The sequence below is a fragment of the Pelophylax lessonae genome (genome assembly GCF_965119305.1).
Source record: "Pelophylax lessonae genome assembly, chromosome: 5".
NCBI classification, from domain to species: Eukaryota; Metazoa; Chordata; class Amphibia; order Anura; family Ranidae; genus Pelophylax; species Pelophylax lessonae.
In genome coordinates this window covers 178,517,978-178,535,631 of record NC_138772.1, presented here as the reverse complement: position 1 = coordinate 178,535,631, position 17,654 = coordinate 178,517,978, and the positions used below count along the sequence as shown (strand labels likewise).

At 40.2% G+C, this 17,654-nt stretch overlaps 1 protein-coding gene across 2 annotated transcripts in view; it reads right to left on the bottom strand.

The window, feature by feature from the left end:
* Positions 1-17,654, bottom strand: part of MYRIP (myosin VIIA and Rab interacting protein) — a 738,605-nt gene that overhangs the window by 27,458 nt on the left and 693,493 nt on the right. For both annotated transcript variants that reach the window (XM_082258148.1, XM_082258149.1), the window contains one exon: positions 10,080-10,268. In XM_082258148.1, the coding sequence (XP_082114274.1) occupies positions 10,080-10,268 (189 nt within the window). The remainder of the gene's footprint in view (positions 1-10,079; positions 10,269-17,654) is intronic.

The window sequence follows — 17,654 nt, the reverse complement described above, 5'->3', positions numbered from 1 at the left end:
AAAATGACTGATAGAAGAATAACAGATTTAAAGAGGAGACAAAGCCTAATTCTGAAAATAACTAAAAGTCAGCAGCTACAAATACCGACGCTGCTGATTTTTAATATTAGGACACTTACCTATCAAGGGATCCCATGATGTCAGCACCCCAGCCGATTTTTATATTGGCTCTTGGGTGCTGCCGCCGTCATTGCTTATAAGGGAAACCAGCAGTGAAGACTTGCGGTTCCCTACTATACATGTGCAAAGTGTGCTGTGCTTTCTGAATGGCAGGGGAAGAAGAAGGGGGGCCAAACTTGTAAGTGATCTCCCGAGGTCTCCCGGAAGTGGGGACAGGTACCTGTTAAAAAAAAAAGGTACCTGCTCCCCCACAAAAGGTTCCAAATATGGCATTGGTTCGACAGATAAGCGGAGCTTCCACTTTTGGGTGGAGCTCCATTTTAATCACTTAAGCCCCGGAAGATTTTACCCCCATTCCGACCAGGGGGTATTTTGCGATTCGGCACTGCGTGACTTTAACGGACAATTGCGCAGTCGTGCGACAATGTACCTAAACAAATTTGGCGTCCTTTTTTTCCCACAAACAGAGCTTTCTTTTGGTGGTATTTGATCACCTGTGCGATTTTTTGATCACACGCTATAAACAAAAAAAGAGCGTCAATTTTGCAAAAATAGCAATATTTTTCACATTTTTATATGAAATTCCCCCCCCAAAAAATGTAAAAATCAAAATTTTTTTACATTTTCGGCCAATTTGTTTTATGCTACCTATGTTTGGTAAAAAAAAATTGCAAAAAGTGTATTTTGATTGGTTTGCGCAAAAGTTATCGCGTTTACTAACAAAGGGAAAGATTTTTGTAATTTTTGTTGTTTTTTTTTAACGCGTAATGGCGGCGATCTGCGATTTTTTTTGCGGTACTGCGACATTGGGGCGGACAGATCGGACCCTTGACTGACATTTTTGACACTTTTGGGGTTACCAGTGACATTTCTACAGTAATCAGTGCTATACATATGCACTGTTACTGTAAAAAATACACTGGTAGTGAAGGGGCTAAATTTATTTGGGAGGGAGGGGCTGTGTGTGTCCCTAGGGGCGTGCTTTCTACTGTGATTGGCTGTGGCTTGAGCTGTAAGGACACTGATCAACGGATCTACATAGTAGATCCGTGTGATCAGTGTTTTTACACCGAGGAGAATGACAGGTGGCTTGTTTACACAAGCCGCCTGACTTTCTCCCTCTCCCCCGCCGATCGCCGAGTGACCGGCGGACATCGGGTCCGCCGGTCACACGCGCGGGGGGGGTCCGTGACCACGCGGGAGCGGGAGCGCGCCTCCGGGGGCGCGCGCTCGCTCCCTAAACCCTCACAAGCTAGTGACGTAGCCCTACGTCACTTTGCCTGTGAGGGGCTGACTGCCGACGTAGATCGGCGTTAGGCAGTCGGCAAGTGGTTAAAGAATGTTTCCAATACCTCAAGTTTTCTATTTTTCTTTTTTCTATTTCTAAAAAAATATAATATGGATTTTTCTAAAAAAGTTGACATAAATAAAACAAATATAAAAACATAGTATGGTAATGGTATCTAGGAAAACTGTTTTACAAGTACTTGCAAGCAATAAGTGAAGAAGAAATTAACATAGATGAAAAATTCAGGCAACAATATTCTATGTTAACCTCTTTTTTAAAGTAATGCCTAAATTTAGTTATGGGGACACAAAGACATTAAGGTATCTTGATCATCTTTAAAATGGGTTCCTACTAGCAGCCTCTCTTCTAGTGCTTTTAGGAAAAACTCAGATTGAATATTAGAGCCACTTCATTTTGCCTCTTCATTTGTAGTGAGATCTAGAAGTCTGACTCAGTCACAAAAGGATAAGAAAACTGTAAAGTGGCTAAAAGTAACTGAAAAACACAAAAAAAAGTTAAGCAAACTGTATACATTACGGATCATAATTATGATACTTAATAATTTTCTCTGTGGTTAATAATGCACTGAATGCACCTTAGATGTAACAAGTTCTATCTTAGATTCATTGGCCATAAACTTATCGATGAGTATTTACACCCATGTTCAAAATGGAGAACAGCTGCTGGATAAATCAACATACTCTCCAGGAGCCACAAACTGCAGGAATGTTCAGACAGCTCAAAGTATCAGGCCCATCTCATTTTGTTTACTACAGGAAGTAAGGACACATGGTCTATTACCATATGTCACAAAAATATATATTCTAGGTATAGTTGGATCTAAAAATAAAATTATGTTACATCTGTCTCTAAAAAAGGTGTACCATTCAAAGCAACTTGAAAGAAACAGCCATGGGAAAAAAAATCTAACATAAAATATATTTACCCTGTTTATAGACATGAATCTAAGCGTAATATTAATTATTAGCATTAGTAATAATATTTTAACTCTTAAATGATGGCTTACCCTATTTCCCCTGAAAATAAAATGCAGAATTTGCTAGCATTTACTGTACTGTACTGTATAAGCAAATAACTATTAAAATATAGGCCCTAGATTTAGATACAGTATATATAAATCTGGGTATTCATTCTATATGTGCACCTAAAAGGTTTCTGTAAAATCAGTCTGACAAAAAAAGTGTTGGCAACAGAATCTACAGTTAAATTTGACACATTTACAGCTTGTATTATGTCACCATCAGAAGCGTGTAATGCTCCAGTTCCATGACAGCATCCTGGTTTTGGCTAAGCTGCATTCTCCCTGTTTACCTGTCAAATTGCAAGGTGATCGATGAAGCCAGTCTGTGGGTGAAGTCCGAACCCATTTTAAGCCAGCCAAACCCCCAGTCTCATGCTTGCTTCAAGCTCCCTGTTTCCCTGCCTTGTCCCCATGCTTTAACCTTAATCTGAGCCCTGCCACCTTGTTTGGATTCCCTTGTTTGGAGTCCCTTGTCTGTCAGATTACAATACAGCTAGTTGGAGTAGGTGGATGTAATAAGCATACAACTATTGATAGAGAGCAGTGCTGTATCTTGGCCTAGGCCAACAAGGCCCAGGCCTAGGGCGGCACTTTGCAGGGGGGCAGCAAAAAAGCTGCACCCTGCATGAATAAAAAACAGCCTCCTCCCGGGTCCCACATGAAAAGGGTCTTCGTCGGCTTGCGCTACACTTTTAATATAGTGCCAGTCTTATGGGGTGAATTGGGCCAGAGGGCAGAGTCCAGGAGGCAAATCAGTCTGGCAACCCCATAAAGCGGTCAGTGATGAGGCTGCACAGATGGGCACTGATGAGGCTGAACGTATGGGAACTGATGAGGCTACGCTGATGGGCACTGATAGACTTGTGGTCTGTGGTTCACAGATGACAGGGCGGGTTGTAAACAGCAAAGGGCGTGGCCTTTACAGGAAGGGGTGGGTCATATGTAAATTGGGGGGTGCACAAGTTTAGTCAGGCCTAGGGCAGCACAAAACCTAAATACACCACTGATAGAGAGGCAGTGCTTGAGATCCAGGAAAAACAAGTAGTCTTGCTCCTTATTCTTCCAAATTATTGATGATATTTTTTCACACATTTAAAAGAAACTTTAATTTTAAGAAGTAACTTTCCTGCAGCAAACTACTCAGTTTGCCAAATTGCATTTCCACTGCCAGCTTGTTTGGATTCCCTTGTTAACAACACCAGATTTTGACTGCGCTCAGAACTCAGACTGTTAATGACTACTCTGCCTGTCTACCAACTGCTACTTGCTTGCTGTGCTAAGTTCATGCACACCCCAACAAGGTGTTCAGGCACTATAGCATTATGTATAAGACCTGGGGGCAACCAAGTATTGGTAGGCCTGCTTGCTTTATGGGAAAGGAGGCTGCTATAGGCGAAGAAGCCAGCTATAGTGCCTGATCACCAAGCCTAAGCCACATTTAACTCTAAAGTGAAAAATTATGTTGCTGATTATTATTTTAGAAAATTAGAAAAAATAAAGATGGGCCAAAGTCACAGAAGATAACAGAAAAAAAAGTAAATCAGAAAGCAATTAATTTATTTATTTAGAAAGCACTTAGGCCCCTTTCATACAGGTGGACCGTTCAGATCTGCCTGCCAGTTTTTTAGGCGGATCTGAACGGATGCCCCATGCATCTCTATGGGGCATCAGTTGTCAGCGGATCGGATCGGATGAGAACGGACAGGCGGTCTATTCCCATCTGATTCCCCCATAGAGAAGAATGGGGACCTGACAGCTCCGTCTCTGCTCAACGGGGGATCGGCAGATCAATCCCCCCGCTGAGAAAAACGGAGTCCGCCGACGGACTCCCCTGTGTGAAAGGGGCCTAATAGCTTAGTTTTTTAGTTTTTTTTTGTGCAAATTTTAATTTTTGTTCTGGGTGGATGTCTGTTGGTTTACAATACACCTAGTTGGAGTAGGTGGATGTAACAAGCATTCAACTATTGATAGAGAAGCAATGCTTGAGATCCAGGAAAAACAAGTAGGCATGCTCCTAATTCTTCTAAATTCTTGATGGTAATTTTTTCACACATTTAAAAGAAATGTACAATTTAAGAAATAACTTAAATTGCAGCAGGACAACTCAGTTTGGCAAATTGCATTTTCACTGCTCTTTTTCTAATGTCCTGGCAGCTAAAGTACACTGTACTCTACAAGCTACTTCATTGCAGTATAGCACTATCATGTGAACATTGTGGCAGAAAAGAAAAAGTCACATTTCCCCCATACTAGCCTGCAAAATTAACAGAGATAAGTAGTGTGATAATGTCAAAGTAAATTACACACTATTTTCTTTCATTGAACATATTTTCTTGTTAAACACCTTTTTTTTATTTTTATTTCATAAATATAGAACTTGGAACCCAATAATCTTCTATAGGCTACAGCAATTTGTTGCTTTGCATCGTGAAGTTTAATTTCCCAGTCAAATGGTGAGCACAGGGCTGTCAGTCCAGCACTGTAAAAATGTTAAAACAAGGATTACCTAATCAGTGTGCTGTTGCTTCTTCATCATCCTATCACCTGCTGTGTTTCTGGACCAGACGTTATTGTATTATTGTTGTACAGTCTGCAGGGGGGTCCAGGACCTAGCTGTGATGTCTGCCTGAGCTGTCTGGGTCACAGAAATAGCTAAACAGAACTAAAAATCTTTTAGCAGTTATACAGTTCACACATGTTTTTTTTTTTTTTTTTAATTGATCCTGGAGTCCAACATTAGATAAAATTAGGCAAGTTGCTGCACTTTTGCTCAATAATTTAAATTTGCAGCAGTTTGATAAATCAGTCTAGTTGATACAAGCCAGGCAAGGAATAAAATATAGTAGCTTGCCTGTCTTTGGATGATTGCAGAATTGGCTTGGAGAATCCAAACATCAGGTCTGGTTTTATTGGCATTCAGGAGTGGATTTTTTAAATTAAAGTTAGATATTTAATATTATCCAGCTGCACTTTAATCCTTCCTTAGCAAAGAACCATTTAGGTTATGCATGGATTTAAGAGAGGTCAATTTTTTCACTTGTGTGATGTGCGGTAACTTGCAGGAACCAAAAGGCAGCTGAAGACACAAATCTTCCTAGGAATAATATACACTATATTACCAGAAGTATTGGGATGCCTGCCTTTACATGTACAATAACTAATATAACTAATGGAATCCCAGTCTCAGTCTGCAGCATTCAAAATAGAGGTGGCCCACCCTTTGCAGCTATAACAGCTTTAACTTTTCTGGGAAGCCTGTCCACAAGGTTTAGGAGTGTCTATGAGAATGTTTGACCATTCTTTCAGAAGCGCATTTATAAAGTCGGGTACTGAAGTGGATGAGAAGGCCTGACTCAAGTCTCCGCTCTAATTCATCCCAAAGGTGTTCTATCTGGTTGAGGTCAGGCCAGTCAAGTTCTCCCACCCCAAACTAGCTCATCCATGTCTTTTTGGACCTTGCTTTGTGCACTGGTCAAAAGCATTTGATGGAGGAGGGATTATGGTATGGGGTTGTTTTTCGGTGGCTGGGCTTGGCCCCTTAGTTCCAGTTTAGTGAGCTCTTAAGGCGTCAGCATACAAAGACATTTTGGACAATTTTTTCCTCCCAACGTTGTGGGAACAACATGACTGCACACCAGTGCACAAAGCAAGAGCCATAAAAACATGGATGAGCGAGCTTGGGGTGGAGGAACTTGACTGACCTATACAGGGTCCTGACGTCAACCCATTAGAACACCTTTGGGATGAGTTCAAGCAGAGACTGCAAGCCAGGCCTTCTTGTCCACATCAGTGCCCTGACCTCACAAATGCGCTTCTAGAAGAATAGTCAAACATTACCATAGACACACTCCTAAACCGTATATAGACAACCTTCTCATAAGAGTTGAAGCTGTTATAGCTGCAACAGGTGGGCCAACTCAATATTGAACCCTACAGAGTAAGACTGGAAAGCCAATGAAGTTCATGTGCATGTAAAGGAAGGTGTCCCAATACTTTTGGTAATATAGTGTTTAAGAAAACAAATGCTTGGTTTGGGGAAGACTATGCTACATCATGATTGCTGTAAAATAATTATCTTAGAAGGTTACCAAAATTAGTCCTGGCACCAGGATATCACACTCCCTGATTGCAAGCATCGATACTACAATAACAATTTTGAATCTCCCAACTAGATATGGAGCTCAGCTATTACAATCTGCCTATATTTAAGAGTTTTATCATCTTGCTCAAGAGTGCAGTTCAAAATGTAGTCCATTATTTTTGCTAAGCAGTCAAGTGTCAAGTATGAGGGTAAAATGCTCTTGCACCTAGTAGATAGTCATTGGCCTATTATAATAAAGGTATAAAGAAGATTGGAATGGAGAATAGTATTGGCCAGTGATTACATGAGTGTGAATGTGGAGCACTGTGTAAAATATTTTATCCTAGCATGTTCTAGAAGTTTGGAACAGAGAAAAACAACTGCATCAAACAGATCTGAACTATGGATAAATACATTTAAAGTAGGAGCTGCATACTCTTCAGGACTAGCCCAGTGGCCCAATTTCTAGGTGTATGGAAGTGCCAGCTCTTGTTCATAAGTTGGGCATTGGTGGAGCGCTGGATTCTACATTTTGAAGTTAATCTCAGGATTGGGAAGGGCACTCATTGAGAAAATCCTCCTGTGGCTGCCAGGCCCAGATGGGTCTGCAGGGTGTTAGATAATATGGTAAAAGATGAGAGTGACTGTCTTGTCCCCAGTAAATGCCTTATTAATATCATTAGTGGAAGACACAAACAGGTTGTCAAAGTATTTAAGGGGGCTCTATGGACCCCCTTCCTGAGGGCTCCTTTAAGTACAGTATATATAAAACTTTCTCCAACTCAGTCTCTCTTATACCAAACTTAAATACACCAGCAGCACCAATGTCCCATTGTCATGCTGTTAAGTCTGTGCCATTGTTAAAAATGAACCTGTAATTATGTTAAAAAAGAATCTACTGGACTTTTCTGGAACCAGAGTGGTACACTCATCCTTTCACCATTTTAATGCTATAATATTATATTACTGTATAATGTAGTGCTTCTCAACTTAGGTTAGGTTAGGAACCTACCAAATCTGAAATATTAAGATTACTTTCCTAAACTGTAACTACTTGTACTTGTTAGAGATAAATTAGCAAACCTAGTCACACTGTATATCTCACAGACTATAGCAAACTTAAAGTGCTTGTAAACCCAAGTCATGGAATCTGAGCAAAGCACATACCCTGCATTTCTGCAGTGTTTACTTATCTCTCTCCAAAACTCTAAGTGTCATTTCTCTCTGGTGCTTTGTTCCTCTGTTATGAGCATAAATCACTTCTGAGAAGTATTCCGGACACATGATTTATGTCGGGGAGGGGCATTGTCTATTCACAACACAGTTCTTCTGCTGTGTGGAGGGGTGCGTGTGCCTTTCCTCCAGTCGGCTCTCACACACTGTAACTGCAATCTCTCCAGGCCCTCCTCTGTGCTGCTGACAGGTGAAGAAATATTTTTTACCATGGTCTGCACTTTTGAAGTGATGTAGGGAAGAGAAGACTCCAGATAAACTAGTAAAACCTAGGTAGGAGGATTTTTTTCACCTCTGTGTACAATCTGAGGCTGTTCACTTCACTGGGGATATGTGAGGGTTTACATCCACTTTAAAGTGTATGTCCTGCCAAGATACATGCTCACTTATTGTTCTGCTGAGAACCTCTTACCAGACAGGTAGTGAGGGAAACTCTCCAATGCTTTTCTTTAGTAGGGTAAAGGAAGACTGAATCCCTGACAGCTTTTTTTTTTCTGTGAATCATTTTCGGCAGGACAGGAACTAAGAGTAAATCTAACAGACTCTGGTTAGCAGTAAAAATGCAACAGGAGTTCTAATCCTTCCCCACTAAAACTAGGGGGGGGGGCATTTTAAATTCAAATTCCATAGCTTGACATACATTTTAAATTCAAATTCCCGTTCTGGCCACACTGTAAATATTACTTTTTCCTACTGACTACTCTTTAAAATGAAAAACTATGAACAAAATTCCCCTTGGGGTGGGATTTTGAAGGCACTGAGTACTAAATAATGTGAATAAAAATCAGTTTTCTTTAAATTAGCATAAAAACACCAATGCTATATGGACATGGTTGTACATGGAATACACATACATATTACACCAGTATTAATAGGTGAAAAAGGATTGATGTCCTCAACCCGACATGCTTCTGGGATTTCACAGCTCCTTCTTCAGGGATGTGCTTGGCATCAAACCTCAGGAGAAACAGGTCACATTGAATGCTCACTGATACTAGAACTTGTCTGCCAGGCCTCAGCAGCCAAGAATCACACTGGTTGGGCTAAGTATTGCTTACTAACTATACCTACCTCACAGTCTTGTATATACATTGGGTGCAAATCATATCCTTGGGTGAAGTGGCAGCTCTCCTGAGATCTTGTTTTTAAATGCTGACATGGCAATACTGTACACACCAATGGAATCTATAAGGTTATTGCCAAACAAACCCCTGAAGAAGTAGATGCGAAAGCCCTGAAATGTGTCGGGTGGAGGACGTCAATCCTTTTTCGCCTATTAATATTGGTGTAATATGTATATGTATTCCATGTACAACCATGTCCATATAGCATTGTTGTTTTTATGCTAATTTAAATAAAACTGATTTTTACTCACTTTATTTAGTATTCAGTGCCTTCAAAAATCAACCCCAAGGGGAATTTTGTTCACAGTTTATCTATTAGGGATGTGGCACATTTAGGAAGATACCTCACTGACTTTTTCTAACTCTTTAAAATGAAAGATCACGTTACTGCTGAGCTTGCCAATCAATGGAGCAAATAATCCACATTTCCTTTACTAACTGATGACTCTTCTGTGCATGCATTCATTTTTTAGATCATGATATTTTAAAGTGTTACTTAACCCACAACAGTAAAATCAGTCTGTATATGCAGAAAAGCATGCTTGTTATACTCATTGTGGAACCTAATGGGTTAATCCTTTGCATTGTGTAGAAAGGCTGTTTGATCCTGTCTTCTCTGATATTCCCCTTTTTTTACTGTCCCCAATCCATCTGCTGACAGAACAGAGCCTTGAAATCACTCTGCACATGCTCAGTTTAGTGAGTATTGCTAGCGAGTTATTTTTTTTTTTTTTGTGAGGGTGCATGTGATCAGCACTGGGCCAATCAGCACTGTCCAGACAGAAAGTCAGGGGACATGCAGCTTCATAGGACAGTCAGAGTAGAATGAAAACCCCTCCTACAAGCTTCAACCAGTGCTTGGCCGGACACTGATAGAAGTCACAAGACTGCTATATACTGCTTACGAGAAAAGGTATTTAGCAGTTTATATTTACTTAAACTTTTGCATTTCCATGTTGTGTGTACTGTGGGAGACCAGATATAGTAAATACAGGGTCCTGGGTTTTGTGACACTTTAAATAGGATTGATCTTGTATTTATATGAGAGACTACATATAAGTAACAGCTTCAGGGGGAGCGATATGCCAACTTTCTCACTGTTAGAGAAGGTAAATACTTAGACCACAATGTATTACTTTACACTGCATTGTATTCAGGAAATTATATTGAAGTAACTTTAACCATTCTTACATTTTCTTCCAGTTTGGTCAGCTGCTCGTCTAGTCTGAGAGGGTCAGCAACTACAGGAAAAGTCCCCCGTTCAAGAGTATTTCCTGGGGAATCCCATGTATCTGTGGATCCTGCTATCAGTTCCTCGGTTGCATTGATGACTTTAAGGACTTCTGTTGATATGTTGCAGAGAGACACAGCAGAGTACTTCTGTTTATGTACAAGAGTACACGGGGATAAAATAGCAACATGTTAGAAAAAAAATAATTAGAAACAGCTGGTGTGTAAAGAATTATCGCTAAAAATATAGGGAAAAGAAATTTGTATATGTGCTTGCATATTGAAGAAAGCTTACATACTGACTAGGAAGGCAATAGACTAGGGATCCTCAAACTACGGCCCTCCAGCTGTTGCAGAACTACATGTCCCACGAGGAATTGTAAAATTCTGACATTCACAGACATGACTAGGCATGATGGGAATTGTAGTTCCTGAATAACTGGAGGGCCATAGTTTGAAGACCCCAGCAATAGACTATACATGTGAGCCAAGTACTATGTAGCTGGCTAATGTTTGAGTCAAGTAATAGATTTCAAAGATTGCATAGGGCTATTTTTCCTATTAAAGTGTCTGCAAGATATCCTGAAATAGTGAACTATTAGCTATGCAATATGCATAGCTAATATTTTATTTATTACTAATTAATATTAATATTTATTTATTAAAAATTATTATTTTTTAAATATTATATTATTCTTTATTAATATCAATTCATATTTATTTGTTATTTATTTTAGGGTTTGCAGTTATTGTCAAGCATATTCACAGCAAAGTGGCTGCACCTTGAACACACAATTAGTATACTTACATGCAGTCAGGGACATAGAACTGTATATACAATGTGCTCCATTTACATTCTAAAGTGTGTACCCCTTCATGTGCTCTCTTATGGGGTAACAAACATGTTATCAACAAGGAAGTTAAACAAGGTAGAGCTAATGAAATAACTAGTTGGCTTCCATCAGTATCAGAAATAGAAACCCCCATGATGGAATGGACAGCCAAATATTTTTTTGGGGGGCTATTACTATGATTATTTACTGCAGGTGGATCTTTGCATTAGTTGAGATGTTATTACAGAAACACCAGCCTTTTTGGATTTTACCCCTGAACTACATCACCAATCTTCTACTGACGAAGTCAACGGATGACGCAACGCGTATAAGAAGCGGAGCCTGCTACCCGATGCCATTTCGCTGTCTGTTTCCATACTGTGGAGATTGTCTGTTACACAGCTGAATGTGCGGGCTAATGTAAGTGTATTTCCTCCTATTGTTTCTAATAAATTATCCATACGGAGAGCATTAGATCTTGTCCTCTTTTCCTGCATTTCCTGCATTGTGACTGGGAGATCGTCAGTATTTGGAGTGTCAATTGATTGCCTACAGGAATATATCCCGTCAAGGGAACTGCTTGTTCTGACCCATTGGTAACACAAGGGTCGGAACTTGAGGTGAGCAGCCATCCTTTTATTTGTGAAGGAGTGCACAGACACAGGATTGATTGCTGAGGCAATGGCACTTTTCCATTTGCACTGGATTTGCAGATATGCACAAGTTTTTTTTTTTTTGCACATTATCAGGACTTTTTTATAATCTGTATTGGTCTTTTTCACATTATTTATGAAATGTATACTATCACTTAATTTTACCTGTTATTATTATCAATTTTTATATGCACTTTTTATGCATTAAGTTTTAAGTGGCGCAGCACTTTTTTTGATATTACATCACCAATCTTGTCTCCAAATATCACCTAACCATCCTCTCTGCTCCTCTTAAGACCTCCTGCTCTTAAGCTCCCTTGTCTCCTGCTCCCATGCTCGTCTCCAGGACTTCTCCAGAGCCTCTCCCATCCTCTGGAACTTTCTACCTGAATCTGTCTGACTATCTCCTACTCTGGCTGCCTTTAGGTGACCCCTGAAAACTCATCTCTTCAGGGAAGCCTATCACGTCTCTAACTAGAGCAAGAACAATAATTCTAGCCCAATCTCCTCTGTGCATCTAAACAGGTAATCTGTGAAAAATGTTAAAACGCTGCCTATGGAGATTTTTAAGTACCGTAGTTTATCGCCATTCCATGAGAGTGCGCAATTTTGAAGCATTAAATGTTAAGTATCAATTTACTCGGCGCAACCTCATCTTTCACATTATACAAAAAAATTGGGCTAACTTTACTGTTTTTTTTATTTTTTAATTTAAAAAAGTGTATTTTCTCCCAAAAAAATTGCGTTTGTAAGACTGCTGCGCAAATACGGTGTGACAAAAAGTAATGCAATGATCTGATTTTATTCTCTCGTGTCTCTGCTATAAGAAATTATATAATGTTTTGGGATTCTAAGTAACTTTCTAGCAAAAAATACTGAGTTAACCACTTTAAGACCAGAAGGATTTGCCCCCTTAATGACCAGGCCCTATTTTGCGATTAGGCACTGGGTTATTTTAACGGACAATTGCGCGGTCGTGCGACACTTTATTTCCCATAAATAAAGCTTTGTTTTGGTGGTATTTGAACACCTGTGCGATTTTAATTTTTTGCGCTATAAACAAAAAAGAGCAACAGTTTTGAAAAAAAAATAAAACAATATTTTTCACATTCTGCTATATGACATTCTCAAAAAAAATTTAAATCAAAACATTTTAGGCCAGCTTGTTTTCTGCTACATATTTTTTGTTAAAAAAATCATAATAAGCGCATTTTGATTGGTTTGCGCAAAAGTTATCGCTTCAACTAACTATGGGAAAGATTTATGTCATTTTTATTGTTTTTTTTTTTAACTAGTAATGGCGGCGATCTGCAATTTTTTTGCGGGACTGCGACATTGCGGCAGACAGATCGGACCTCTAACTTACATTTTTGACACTTTTGGGGCTACTAGTGACATTACTACAGTAATCAGTGCTAAAAATATGCACTGTTACTGTAATAATGACACTGTCAGGGAAGGGGTTTAACCTGTGGGGGATCAAGGGATTAAATGTGAGCCTAGGGGAGTGATTCTAACTGTGGGGGGGCGTGGCTTCTGAAATGACCATAGAGACATGTGATCCTATATAGAAGGATCACATGGGCTCTATGACAATTCCAGAGAGAAGAACGGTCAGCTGTGTTTACAACAGCCGACCGTCCTTCTCTCTCAGCGGGGAGCGATCGCGGGTATCAGGTGACAATCAGAGCCACCTGACACACGCATCGGCTTCCCCGCTGACGATCAGGGGGCTGAAGCGCGCGCTCGCCCCCTAGCTGCCACCAAGCGAGTGACGTACCCATACGTTGTTTTGCCTGTACGAGCCACCCTGCCGCCTGGTCCTTAAGTGGTTATTGGGCTGCCCACTTTGCCTAGCGGTAGCGCCGGCCCCTGTTCTGTATTTTTAGGGCTAAAGTGGTTTATTTCTGATTTGTGGTCTACTGTGGTGCATTGGAAACTCTTTGAAAAGAAAAGGCTGCCCTAATGCACGGCATACTAATGCGCCTATGTTCAACCCACCTCTGAACTACTTGAGAACCTTTTTGCACCAGGCCTTGTGGTGATCTGCATGTTAAGACTGCTGAATCATTCATTTTGAATGTTACCTTAACGCATCTACGTTGCAGTGCACCACAGTGCATAGTAACACAGTACTGTGTGTTGATGTGCGATGTGTTAGTGAAAATGCTGCAAGTATCATTTTTGGTCTATACGGTATGTTAGGGAGCATTTTCAAATGAATGTGTTACACTAATGCAACACATGTTACCAAGTGACATAATGTGTGTTAACGCACATGTGTTAAGTGTGCTGCAGGGTATAAATGGGTCATCAAATGGCCCCCTATGGTGATGACAAGTGTGCTTTAAAAATCATTTTCACAGACCAATATTAAAGTTAAAATAACAAAAGCTGCACAACAATCACATCTTCACACGTCTTCAGTGCTGTACATACTTCAGCACATGGTTCTGCTTCCCCGGACCACCCATCAGACATGTTTCACCTGATGGACTTAAGCTTCTATAATTAAGCATCATGCATATACTAAAAATGCAATCTTCATCTTAATCTTAATCTAAAAAAATAACCATTTTTATAGTGTAGAAGTACAACTGAAATTTTCTTCTTTTCAAGTTCTCTACAATGTTACGGGAAGATGGAATATATAACAAATATAGCCTTTTACTTCCATCATTGGGTACAAATCATCTTCCTTTTCGGTATCTAAATAAATATTGATTGGCTGGCTTCACCTGATAATTTACCAAGTGTTCCATTCTATTCAAAATCTGAACAAATGTTTATTGGTCAGGATCTCAGACAAATGTTTTGAACAAATAGTTTGATGATCAGTAAGGAATTTCTCTACTTAAAATTAAGTCAGCCAATATCTCTAGTTCTAAAGGTTGACTTTTCTGTGAGGTTCATCTACTAAAGATAGTATGAATGGTCCCCCTCCCAAAGCCTATCAAAAAACTCCCAGCAATGGCATCATTCTGTGCTGCCTTGTTGCTAGAATGTTGCTAGGACACTCCCCAGCCATTACTGCCCACCCCCATCATCACAGGAGCGAGCTCCCAAACCTCCCACATATGTGGTCCATCATCTCCTCTGTCAGAGCATCACTAAAGTCAGAGCTACTAATACAGGGCAGAGAAAGTGCATTCAAGGGGGTTTGAAACAGCTGGGATTTCTTGGCAACGTGCTAGCAACAAGGCAGAACAGGATGAGGCCATCTCCGGTCATTTTTCTCCCAGGCTTTAGGAGGTATGTAAATGGCCTACACCTATAATAAGGGCATTACTTACAGTATTTTAGCCAAAATGGCACAGTTTGCTTTTATTAACAGACACCCTCCCTGCATAGGCAGTTTTTTTTTTTTTTATAAAGGTGAACTTACCCTTTCACAACAATGTTCTGGTTGTGGATTCCATTTAAACTAACTTCACCTAATATGGGCAAGCATTTGGGCCAGTTTCATAATCATAACCGACACAGGCAAAAAAGCTCAGGTAGATCTATCAGGTTTTGACAGGTACATACAGTGGGTACGGAAAGTATTCAGACCCCCTTAAATTTTTCACTCTTTGTTATATTGCAGCCATTTGCTAAAATCATTTAGGTTCATTCTTCTTCCTCATGAATGTACACATAGCACCCCATACTGACAGAAAAACACAGAATTGTTGACATTGTTGCAGATTTATTAAAAAAGAAAAACTGAAATATCACATGGTCCTAAGTATTCAGACCCTTTGCTCAGTATTTAGTAGAAGCCCCCTTTTGATCTAATACAGCCAGGAGTCTTTTTGGGAAAGATGCAACAAGTCTTTCACACCTGGATTTGGGGATCCTCTGCCATTCCTCCTTGCAGATCCTCTCCAGTTCTGTCAGGTTGGATGGTAAACGTTGGTGGACAGACATTTTTAGGTCTCTCCAGAGATGCTCAATTGGGTTTAAGTCAGGGCTCTGGCTGGGCCATTCATGAACAGTCACGGAGTTGTTGTGAAGCCACTCCTTCGTTATTTTAGCTGTGTGCTTAGGGTCATTGTCTTGTTGGAAGGTAAACCTTCGGCCCAGTCTGAGGTCCAGAGCACTCTGGAGAAGGTTTTTGTGCAGGATATCCCTGTACTTGGCCACATTCATCTTTCCCTCGATTGCAACCAGTCGTCCTGTCCCTGCAGCTGAAAAACACCCCCACAGCATGATGCTGCCACCACCATGCTTCACTGTTGGGACTGTATTGGACAGGTGATGAGCAGTGCCTGGTTTTCTCCACACATGCCTCTTAGAATTAAGGCCAAAAAGTTTTATTTTGGTCTCATCAGACCAGAGAATCTTATTTCTCACCATCTTGGAGTCCTTCAGGTGTTTTTTAGCAAACTCCATGCGGGCTTTCATGTGTCTTACACTGAGGAGAGGCTTCCGTGGGGCCACTCTGCCATAAAGCCCCGACTGGTGGAGGGCTGCAGTGATGGTTGACTTTCTACAACTTTCTCCCATCTCCTGACTGCATCTCTGGAGCTCAGCCACAGTGATCTTTGGGTTCTTCTTTACCTCTCTCACCAAGGCTCTTCTCCCCCGATAGCTCAGTTTGGCCAGACGGCCAGCTCTAGGAAGGGTTCTGGTCGTCCCAAACGTCTTCCATTTGAGGATTATGGAGGCCACTGTTCTCTTAGGAACCTTAAGTGCAGCAGAAATCTTTTTGTAACCTTGGCCAGATCTGTGCCTTGCCACAATTCTGTCTCTGAGCTCTTCAGGCAGTTCCTTTGACCTCATGATTCTCATTTGCTCTGACATGCATTGTGATCTGGAAGGTCTTATATAGACAGGTGTGTGGCTTTCCTAATCAAGTCAAATCAGTATAATCAAACACAGCTGGACTCAAATGAAGGTGTAGAACCATCTCAAGGATGATCAGAAGAAATGGAAAGCACCTGAGTTAAATATATGAGTGTCACAGCAAAGGGTCTGAATACTTAGGACCATGTGATATTTCAGTTTTTCTTTTTTAATAAATCTGCAACAATGTCAACAATTCTGTGTTTTTCTGTCAGTATGGGGTGCTATGTGTACATTCATGAGGAAGAAGAATGAACCTAAATGATTTTAGCAAATGGCTGCAATATAACAAAGAGTGAAAAATTTAAGGGGGTCTGAATACTTTCCGTACCCACTGTAAATCAGGCATAAGCACCATCAGTTTTGATGCTGCAGCCTGATGTAATTCCAAAGGGTGTCTGAAAATCCCTTTGTGAATTTGCCCCTGTGTGTCTCCACACCTCAGCCTTCATTTTTTAAACAAATCAATTAAAAAGATCTGTGGTTAGTTCTCCAAGATGTTTGGAACAACCAACCTGCCGAGTTCCTTCAAAAACTGTGTGCAAGTGTACCCAGAAGAATTGATGCTGTTTTGAAGGCAAAGGGGATGTCACACCAAATATTGATTTGATGTGGATTTCTTTTTCTAAAAAAGGATCAGTGATTTACAGAAGTCAGTATCTCAAGCCTATATTTACACACACAACTGAACAAGTCAGAGCAGCGACTAATTCCTGTCTTATCCCTCCCTGTCTGATTAGTATGAAGTTTCAGAAAGAAAGAGATTGCCAGAGAGTCTGAAGGTTATCAGCTTCTGTACTGCTCTCTCAATTAAATGTTTATTTGTAAATAAATGTTATAACAATATACAGTTTAAAACATAGGATTTAAAATACATAGATGCACAAATTTTGAAGAAAATAAACCCAAGTCCATTATAGTTTTTTTTTCCCTGTGTATGCATACCATATTTTTTGTGCTTTAGTGAAAAACTTTAACATGTTTCTGACTTTAAAAGCAGTGAATGTTAAATTCACCAAAAATGAATCAATGTAATTTAAAACACTTGTAACTATGAGCATTAATGTGTTTGGTTGCTTTCTACTATCTCCTAATAGCTGTTAAAGGTATTTTATGCACTAGATTGGGATCTTGGCCTTAACTCCTCCCTTTTCCCACCTTCTTCCCCCGCTTTTATTTCCCTACTTTATCTCATTTCATTCCCTCCTCTCCTTTACTATCTG